At 36.4% G+C, this 11,019-nt stretch overlaps 1 protein-coding gene across 1 annotated transcript in view; it reads left to right on the top strand.

The window, feature by feature from the left end:
- The first annotated feature begins 3,609 nt into the window (after positions 1–3,609).
- The window catches only part of PARP11 (poly(ADP-ribose) polymerase family member 11), a 58,621-nt gene continuing 51,211 nt past the window's right edge, over positions 3,610–11,019 (top strand). The window contains exons 1-3 of the mRNA XM_007937073.2: positions 3,610–3,750; positions 4,620–4,740; positions 7,199–7,274. Coding sequence (XP_007935264.2) covers positions 3,625–3,750; positions 4,620–4,740; positions 7,199–7,274 — 323 coding nt within the window. The 5' untranslated portion in view covers positions 3,610–3,624. The remainder of the gene's footprint in view (positions 3,751–4,619; positions 4,741–7,198; positions 7,275–11,019) is intronic.

Raw genomic sequence — 11,019 nt, 5'->3', positions numbered from 1 at the left:
CTTTTCCTCAATGCTACCATGTTGATCACTCACATTTGGTACATTGCCCTTCTCTTTACCCAAAGCAATACTTAACCTCTACCTATCTAACAGTGTTCCCTCCCCTCCCCTCTCACCCCTGATAACCAACAAAGAAAATTTCCTTCCATAGATAAACTTTTCCTTGACTTTTACAATAACGGACTAATACATTATTTGCCCATCTGTGATTGACTTATTTCACTCGGCATAATGTCCTCCAAGTTCATCCACATTATGCGGTGTTTTGCAGATTCTAGGTTATTCTTTAGGGTTGCATAGTATTCCATTGTGTGTCTGTTTCATAGTTTGATTATCTATTCCTCAGTTGATGGACACCTAGGTTTTTTCCATCTTTTGGCTATTGTAAATAGTGCTGTGATGAACATGGATGTGCGTATGTCTGTTCTTGTCCTGGCCCTCACTTGTTTAGGATATATACCTAGTAATGGAATGGCTGGGTCAAATGGTATTTCTAATTCCAACGTTTTAAGGAATTGCTATACTGCTTTCCACAGTGGTTGTACCATTTAACAGTCCCACCGGCAGTGTATGAGAGTCCCAGTCTCTCTACATCCTCACCAGCATGTTATTTTATGTCTTGTTGAACTTTGCTACTAGTGCTAGCGCAAGATGGTATGTCATTATTGTTTTGATTTGCATCTCCCTGATGGCTAATGATAGTGAGCATTTCTTCATATGTTTGTTGGCCGCCTGAGTATCCTTCTTGGTGAAGTGTCTATTCATATCTTCTGCCCATTTTTAATTGGAATATTTGTCTTTTTGTTTTCGAGGTGTTGGAGTTTTCTATAAATTTTAGAGATCAGTTCCTTGTCAGATATGTCATTGCCAAATATTTTTTCCCAATCTATAGGTTCTCTTTTGAGTCTTTTGGAGAAGTCTTTGGAAGCACATAAGAATTTAATTTTGAGAAGGTCCCATTCATCTAGTTTCTCTTCTGCTGTTTGTGCATTTTGGGTTATGCTTGATAGTCTATTTATGCTTATAGGACGTTCTTAAGGATTTTAGTACAATACTTTCATGGGCTTAAAGCTTGATCTTGGGGACAGTGTGATTTGCCAAAACCCACATGTTACAGGTATGCTATATAAAGGATGCTCTTCTATTCCTATTACCTTTTCTAATAAAGAAAATATAGAACTCATAAGCCAGATATTTGTCTTAAATGTTAGTTTCAAACTCATCCTTCCAGATTTTTAGGGTTATTTCCAGAAGAAACTAATTGTAGGTCACTCTCACTCACTCTCACTCTCCTTTGTGTTCTCTCTCTCTCTCTCTCTCCACACATAGTAAACTTGCCAGAGTATATGAACAAATAGAGAAGGCAGAAAGAAATGTGAATTGTTAAAGTGGACAATTGATCCTATATTTTAAACCATTCACTTTATTGCTTGGTTAAAACATATATAGGGTAAACAGTGGATCTTAAACCTGAATCTCTTGATCCTAGGATGTTCTGTTTTTCATTTCTCAGCAGCCAGTCAACTTTAAAACATGAAGGAAAAATCCAGAAAATTGTCATAACATATTCCTTGGAGAGAATTTCCAAACATGGATAAAAAATAACGAGCCTCTTTCATTGAACTCAGGTACTGTATTTGGTTCTTTAATGTATTATCTCATTCATTTCCAACAACAACTCAGTGAGGAAGGAGTATTTAATCTCCATTTTTTGCAGAGGAAACTGTGGTCTAGACAAGGTAATGGGATCCTATCCCAGGTATCAAAAATAGGATACACATTTAAATAATGAAATTAAAAACAAATATTTTATAACTCACTCAAGTAGTCATATTCTTTATAAAAATATAGACACTCAAAGTTTTAAAATCATCAGTAAGCCTATATGCTTTGATATGTGTGTATGATTACATATACTCACATACAGACATACACACAAAGAGAAAAGTCTGGAAGATACGTAGCAAATTGATAGTATTGGTTAACCTTGGAGAAAGAGGGGAGAAGGTACCAGGAATGGAAGTGTTGGTCAAAAAATTCTTTAGCCTTATCTTGAATAATCTGATTTTTTGCAAGAGAATATTTTCATGTATTAGTTGTACAAATTAAAATTATTAATTAAAAAAACCCTTAAAGAATTAGTACAGAAAGCCACATTTCAGATGAACTTAATCTCCTTTGACCAGCTGTTTACCCTTTTCCTGGTGACCTCCTTTTCACCACATCCAAGGGTGTTTAAAACTTTTCAAAGATAATGTATACATAAGCTGATACAGTTAAAATTGTAAAATTATTGATAATGAAGTATAAGCTAGTATATTATGGGGGTTAAGAACACAGACCCTGGAACCAGATGGCCTGGTTTTGAGTCTTTGCTTCCTCATTGTATTACCTTTCTGGGCCTCAGTTTCCTCATTTATAAATTTGGTGTTATAATAGTACCTACCTTATAGAGTTGTTATAAGTCCTAAATGAGTTATTGTCTATATAGTGCTTCGAATAGCACTATATAGACATACAATAAGATCTATGTAAGGGTTAACTATAATTATCCCAGTATTCAGAAATAACTATGATAAATAACTATGATAAATGATGGATAAATCCATCCAGACTTCTTTCTAGATATATATATTTACACTATATTATCATATATATGTACATATACACAGACATTCATATATATGCTTGTGGGTAAATATAGATGTATTTTGTATTAAAATTATTACATTGTACTTTTTTTGGGGGGAGCTCTGGTGATGTAGTGCCTAAGGCATTTGACTGTTAACTAGAAGGCTGGAGGTTCAAACTCACCAGCCACTCCTTGGAAGGAAGATTGGGCAATCTACTTCCGTAGAGATACTGCCTTGGAAACCCAAGGAGGGGCTGCTGTGAGTCAGATTTGACGTGACTGCAGTGAGTTTGGCTTTTGGTTTGACTGTATTTTTTATTGTACTAAACACCATATCTTACAAATGCCTTTCCATACCTTTGAATGAAATAATGAATATTAAAATAAGAATCAAGTGCATTTATTCTTATTCAGTGATAGCATGGATCCTTTTGACCTAATACGTGAACACAGATTAAGACATTTTTTTGGAGCTATACCAAGAATTTGATGTCTTCATAGACAGATGTTGATTTGGCTTACTTAAATGTTTATGTGTATATATATTTATATATATATAGAGAGAGAGAGAGAGAGAGAGATGTATCCTACCTAAGTGTAGTGCCTAAGGTATTTGACTGTCAGTCAGAAAGCTGATGGTTCAAATCCACCAGCTACTCCTTGAAAGGAAGGGTGGGCAATCTACTTCTGTAGAGATACTGCCTCAGAAATCCAAGGAGGGGTTGCTATGAGTTGGGATTGACTTGACAACAGTGAGTTTTTTTGTATTTTTTAAGTGTATTATTGTTTGTCTGATGTGTTTTAAACAATTATGTTCAGTATTTTACAATGTTTACAGAGCCAATATGCAAGATCAAATACTGTTTTTAGTGTCATTGTGGGCAAGACACTTGGAATACAGTTTTATGTAAAGAAGAAAAATGATCTGTGAAAAGTACATCAGTTATTAATAGATATATTTGTTCCTCCACCTCTTTCTGGCATTTTAGGAGATGTTTCACAAAGTAGAAGAATTCTTACCCAAGGCAACAAACAGTGAGATGGATGAGATGGATACATCAGATACCCAGTGGGGCTGGTTTTACTTGGCGGAATGTGGGAAGTGGCACATGTTCCAGGTATCTCCTCTCCTTGGTTTAGCAGAAGGGATGGAAAGTTGCTTAGCATCATCTTGCTAATGTATAAAATGAATATGGATATACAACCTGGAGAAAAAACAAATCAAATCTTAAGGAAATCAGATAGCCCAAGTAAAAGAAAAATTAGAAATTGTAGTCCTTTTCCTTTTATTTCCCCCAGGTTTTCACAGTAATATATTTAGAAGAAGCAGTATGTGTTTACTGTGTGTACAGAGGGTGAATGTGACAGAGAGTTGCATGGTATCAGTACATCTGAGCAACTCCAAATTTGCTTTGATGGACAAAGAGAAAGGGAAGAGAACAAGCCCATACTAAACACCTTCTGTATGCCAAGTATTATGTTAGGTGCTGCACATAAATTATTTCCTCTGTCCTCACAGCAACTCTGAGGCAGATGTTAATACCCTGTCTTATAGTCAAGGAAAGTGAAACTCCAAAAAGTTAATGTAATTTTCCCAGGTTCACACAGCTCTTTCATGGTTAAGCTGGAATTTGAAGCTATGCTTGTGCTCTTTTTTGCCATACAAGGCTGCTTAAAGATTTAATTTGAGCCACTTAGGAAAATGACTATAAAAATTGTAATAATTTGGAAAGTAACTAAATCCAGTTTAGTTTCTTTACTGAAAATAACGTTTACTGAAACTTTTTAGTTTTTTTACTGAAAATACTTAAGCTCTCTTTAATATGCTGGCTTGGAGGTGATTCTCCTTATGTGTTGCTAATTAGAAGAGATTGATAACTTTCCCTGGTCCCTCCGTTCTCTGTCTCTGTGACCACAGTACCACCTCTGTGGCCAGGCCATTAATTGTGAACAGATGGTAAATGAAACTTTCTGGTTTGTCTTAAAGCCGGATACCAACATTCAGTGTTCAGTTAGCAGTGAAGATATCGAAAAAAGCTTCAAAACAAACCCTTGTGGCTCCATTTCTTTTACTACTTCCAAATTCAGCTACAAGATAGACTTTGCAGGTATGTTTTTTTTCCCTAATAGTTGTGTTTTTAGTGTATTGATATGGTAAAATCTACAGCTCTGAGGATCAGGATTAGTTGATGTATTTGCAAACACTGAAATAAATCCTTTTTATAATGTGCAGAATACCTCTCTACAAGTTCAAAATTTAAAATCTCCTTGAACAACATTGCCTTTTATAAAGGCATATTTGTATGCTTAAGAGACTGAATGATTAAGTGCTCTTGGCTGCTAACCAAAAGGTTGGTAGTTTGAACCTATTGGCCTCTCCATGGGAGAAAGATACATTAAAATATGTGGTGATTTTATCATGTATTTTGAGTTTATGTAATACTTCTCTTCTAAGGAACATGAAACATTTTATAGCTCTTAACTTTATTCATCATTGCATAAGTCTTTTGAGGTAGGTACAGGCCTTTCAGTTTTAAGAATCAAGCTGAGAGGCTAAGGGGTAGTCAAAGTCATATAGGTAGCCGGTAGTAGTTTCAAGACAAAAAGTCAGCTGAATTGACCCTCCCTTGGTACCATTGACAGAGAACGATTTCTTTAAATGGGTATTGCCTCTGCCATTTTCTGATTTATTTTACTCTTTCACATATTACCCAGCTAAACTAGAAATCAGTTCTGCTTTAATTTCACCATGATTAAAATATTGGCAGATTTTTATCTCATGACCAATCTGTTTGATTTAACACTTTCAGTTTCAAGCTGCTTGCTTCAGCTATTTGCTGCTTGCTTCAGCTATTTGCTGCTTAGAGCCAAACAAGACATAAGTAGGAGGTTTACTCAATAAGAGTGCATTTTGATTGCTACACAGCTCAGTGTTCTAGCTGTTCTTTCCTAGCTTCAGTGAGTAGTGCCTTTGTGGCAGAGTTAGTTGCATGGTGTGGTGGTGGTGGTGGTGGGGTGGGGGATGAAACCTTAGGAAATTCCTTTGGATAAGCCAAGGCCCAGAAATGATAACAGGGATTTGTCCAGTAAGAAGAAGTTGATGCAAACAAGTATCTAATGGTTACTGTCCCACCAAAGTTATTTCTCTTGGTAGTTTTATTCTCAAGAGTTAAAATCATCAGATTCTTATTCCTGACTTGCTGTAACTTCTTTTCTTATGGCATTAGGCAAATAAGCTACCTATAGGAGCCCTGATACTTGTCTTTCTCCTACAGTTTGGGCAAAAGATATCTGGTAGACATTTTTCATCTTGTGTACTAGTGCTGTTTCTAGAACAGTATTGAAACAGAATGATAAACACAGATGTCAGGTTTCAGTTAGAGATGAAATATGTCAAAGTGTTGGGTACGTGATTCCGGGTGTTTTTGGAAGAACGTTTTCTAATAAATTGCATTTTTGTGCGCTTTCTCTCAGATAACATGGTTTATTGGAAAGTATCGGGGAAGAAGTGGTGCATGTGATAACTCAAGTCCCTTAACCCTCTATATAATGAGGGTTTTTTACTGTTGTAAGAATGTTGGTGTTAGCCTTTCACATGTACTATTTATTTGCAGAATTATTAGCTCCAATGGTTCTGCTTCTAGTCAGCTTGGGTTTTCTATAAAAATGGTGAAGAGTAAACTCAAAAGGAGGTGGTGTAAGAAGGCAGCACCACAGGTTTTGCTGCATGTGTGGAGATGATCTAGCTTTTTCCTGTACATGGGTAATGCCACTGTGTGCAGAGTCTAGGAGAATACACAAAGGGCAGAACATACTGTTACACCTTCATACTAGCATTTACCCAGGTAGTTGAAACCCTTTGTTTTGGGATGTGATCGTCTCAGTGAAGAAATTTACCTGGTAAATAATCCTTTGGGTAAGACATAGATGAAAAAACAAATTAATACTTTCAGCAAGTTGACTAGTTACTTTTTTATCACTAGTGTCTTTTATGTGAGTATTTATTGGACCTAACTAGGTTTTCTGTATTTTTGGTTTAGATATACAATTTAAAGAAAAGGCAATAATTGTATACAGTTTTGAAATTCTGTGAGTTTTCTGAGTTTTAGAATGAAAATGTGTCTTTTTTTACTATTATTTCTAAAATTTGTGAAGAGAACAGAGTACATTTCCACTTAATAAACCACCCAAAAGATGTAGAACTATGATTTTTTTCCTTTTTTGGTATTCTCTATGTTCCTAATATTACACTTCTTGTATTTGAAGTTTAACCTCTTAAGCGTGATACAGAAATGAATAGACCTACATACTGAGTGAGCAGTTTGTGAAATAAACATCTTTATGTATGAGTTTAGATCAAGCAGTGGAGCTGTGCTCCCTCAAATAGCACTTTTATGACATGATAAATAGATATATAGTAAGGTATCTTTAATATACTGTGCCTGTCAGCTACTCCCAAAGCTCCATGACTCCTGATTATCATGTGGTGTGGCTACAAATCTTCATGACAGTTTATAGCCCAATATGTTTCTATGACTTACCTGATATCTTTGTTTTTCTATACAGAAATGAAGCAAATGAATCTCACCACTGGAAAACAGCGCTTAGTAAAAAGAGCCCCCTTTTCTATCAGTGCTTTCAGGTACTGTAAAGAGATTAGGAGTAGAAAAGATGGGATTTGGAGGGTGTATGGTTTTCTTTTCCTCTCCTTTCTCTTATTATTTGACAGAAAAAGAAATAAGCTGAAAATGTTTGGTAGGTTATATAATAATATTGATCTTTTAAGTATTGATCTTTTAAATATAGAATCTCATTTGTTGATGAAATAGCACTGTTATTATTTTCTGTCAGTGCTTTCCTGTATTTTTGCATTTTCCTCTGCATATTTATAGTTTTCAATTCTTTAGAACAGTGTGCACATATGTTACAAATTGCTTTCCAGTCCCTACCATAAATACTCAAAATAACCTACTAAATCTGAATTGTTGGAAAAACATCTAGTTATTTGGGCTATAAATCCAAGGTAACATCCCACTTTGTCCCCACCACCATTGATCCCCATTGGTCAACTCCCAGAAGTAATTTCAAACCTGAAGTGACTGAAAGAGACCTAAGGAAGACAGCAGCACAAGGTAACAGTAGCATGGCTCCCTACCTCCTAAATCTGCATTGGACGTTTTCCTTTTTGCTATCTCTGGCTATGAAAAACAAAGTTGAAAGGAGAGAATGTATGCAAAGAGAGTTATAAGTTCTAGGAGAGAATAAGTATTTGGTTTCTCCTGTTCTTGGATTTCAAGGGGAAAATTTTAGACCATGTTTTCTCTTTACTGGGATGATTCCTCAAGCAAGGATAGGAATTCATTTTGCTCAAGTAATTTAGGATGAAACAAACAAATGCTAACATGTGAATTGTAGGGAATAATCATATGCTGCTTGTAAGGAAATATAAAAGGATTAGAGTAAAGAAAGAAAGCTTTTAAATTTCTTTAAGTTTGTTTCTTAAGACTTTTGACTTATATTTTAGTATCATGATTTAAAGTTATCTGAATACTTACATAATGAATGGTGGAGCATTTCTGTGGGGTGTGGGGTATATTATTTCCTTACCAGCTACATCATATCTTTGTTCTTCACTACAAGGAATATAATAAAGGAATTACTTATCTTCAAAGAATATGTAATCTCGAAGAAAAAAAATGAGGCGTCGGAATGGGAATGTTATTCTAATTGTATATTATTATATCTGTTCTATATTGGTAGGGGAAGAAGCACGTGATGGGGTCAAGCACTTTGCTCTGTCATGGGCTATACAAACCATAGTACAAAGACAGAAGAGGGATGAAATTAATCAGAATGGAGGATAATAAGCAAAATGCAAAAAGAGAGGAGCAGTTAGGTAGAATACAGTTGAGTGATGAGGACCATTTATTTATTTCAGGAGTATATTGAGCATTTACATGTGTGGCAAATAAGACATGCTTCTTATTGGCAAGTTGTTATTGTTGTTATGTGCTGTCAAGTCAAACCCGACTCATAGCGACCCCTCCTTGGGTTTCCGAGGCAGTATCACTAGGGAAGTAGGATTGCCCAACCTTCCTTCCGAGGAGTGGCTGGTGGGTTTGAACTGCCAGCCGTCTGGTTAGCAGGCAAGTGTCTTAGCCACTATGCTACCAGAGCTCCCTATTGACAAGGAGTTTACTATTAATTAAGGCTCTGGGCTACATTAAAAAAAACCAACTTTTGCATAGCAGAAGGATACTTTAGTACAGTAAAAACAAAACAAGACAGGGAAAAATGTTTTTGCTTATTATTAGAGTCAAAGAACTAATATCCCTAGTATATAAAGCAAATCTGTGAGCAAAAGAGCAACAACCTATCAGAAGAATTGGCAAGGAATTTGAATAGTTCATACAGCCTCATTTTATAATTAATGAAATACAAGTTAATACCTTAATTTTTGTTTTTTTCACTATCAGGTTGACAAAAATTCAAAACTTAATAACATACCTTATTGGTGAGGTTGTTGAAAATAGGCATTCTTTACATTTCTGGTGGGATTGTCAGTAAGTACAACCTCTGTGGAGTCATTTGAGCAGTATCTGTCAAAACTGAGAATAAATATATTCTTGGACACAGAAATTCCATTTCTTAGAGGTTATCCTACAGATAGACTCAGAGGCATGTAGAATGACAAATGGACAAACTCATTCTTTGAAGCATTCTTAATATAACAGCAAAAGGCTCCCCCTGCCCCTCCTCCCCCCAAAAAAAACAAACAAACTCACTGCCGTTGAGTTGGAGCCAACTCATAGAGATCCCTCCTTGGGTTTCTGAGGCGATATCACTATGGAAGTAGATTGCCCCATCGTCCTTCCGAGGAGTGGCTGGTGGGTTTGAATCGCCAGCCTTCTGGTTAGCAGTGAAATGCCTTAGGCACTATGCCACCAGAGCTCTCAAGATAGCTAAATATCATTAGTAGGACTGGTTAAATATATAATAGTGTATCTATATCCATACAATGGAATTCTATGCATCAATGAATAAGAATACATTCATTCTTCCACTGGTAGAGGATGACTTGAGGCACTTACTGATGAAGGTTGAAGAATACAGTTTGTAGTATGGATTACGTCTCAATATAAAGAAAACAAAAATCCTCGCAACTGAACCAATGAGCAGCATCACAATAAATGGAGAGAAGATTGAGGTTGTCAAAGAATTCACGTTGCTTGGTTCTACAATCAATGCCAATGGAAGCAGCAGTCAGGACATTAGACAATGAGTAGCATTGGGAAAGTCAACCCCAAAGGCACTCTTTCAAGTGCTGAGGAGCAAGGATGTCTCCTTGAGGACTAAGGTGTGCCTGACAGAAGCCATGATATTTCCAATTGCCTCGTGTGCATGTGAGAGCTGGACAATGAATAAGGAAGACCGAAGAAGAGTTGATGCTTTTGAGTTGTGGTGCTGGCGAAGAATGCTGAAAGTACTATGGACTGCTAAAAGAACTAACAGATCTGTCCTGGAGGAAGTGCACCCAAAATGCTCCTTGGAAGCGAGAATGGCCAGACTTCGTCTCACCTATTTTGGTCATGTTGTCAGAAGGGACCATTCCTTGGAGAAAGACATCATGCTTGGTAGGGTGGAGGGTCAACGAAAGAAGGGGAGGCCTTCAACGAGATGGATTGACATAGTGGCTGCGATGATGGGCTCAAGTATAGCAGGGATCGTGGAGCTGGCGTGGGATTGGGCAGTGTTTCGTTCTGCTGTGCATGGGGTTGCTATAAGTCGGAAATGACTCGACGGCACCTAACAACAACAACAACATTGTTTCACTAGTATTTATTATTTACCATGTACCAGGCTTTGTTGTAGACACTGGACATCAGAATACTCTTTATGTACTGATGTGGAAGATCACTAAAAATATACTAAGTGAGAAAAGCCAAATACAAAAAAGTATGTTTTTTGCTACCATTCGTGTGAAGAAAAAAAAGGCTTGTATTTACCTAAAGACATTGTAGAACAATACCTAAGAGACTAAAAGCAGTGATTACCTGGGCTTGGAACAGGGGAGTGAGACTAGAATGTAGAGTGGAAGAAAAACTTCTCACTGTACACTTTTTTTATAAATTTAATTTCCAAATTTACTATATGATTGTATTATCTTTTCAGAAATTAAAATAAGTTTGAGAAAAGTAAGCTAAATTAAGAATAAGTAACTTCCAGTAACAGAAGATTAATATGTCAGTTTCAGCTTTTGCCATTAAACCTCCAACATCACTATCTTTATCTATATTCACATCCAGTGGCTTGGACATGATAAAACAAAAACCTGTTGCTGTCAAGTTGATAGTGATACTGCCTCGGAAACCCAAGGAGGGGTCACT

Source organism: Orycteropus afer, unplaced genomic scaffold, assembly GCF_000298275.1.
Source record: "Orycteropus afer afer isolate SDZICR_OR568_19922 unplaced genomic scaffold, OryAfe1.0 scaffold00040, whole genome shotgun sequence".
Lineage (NCBI taxonomy): Eukaryota > Metazoa > Chordata > Mammalia > Tubulidentata > Orycteropodidae > Orycteropus > Orycteropus afer.
Note: the sequence above shows the minus strand (reverse complement) of the source record. Positions and strands in the feature narration are given on the sequence as shown.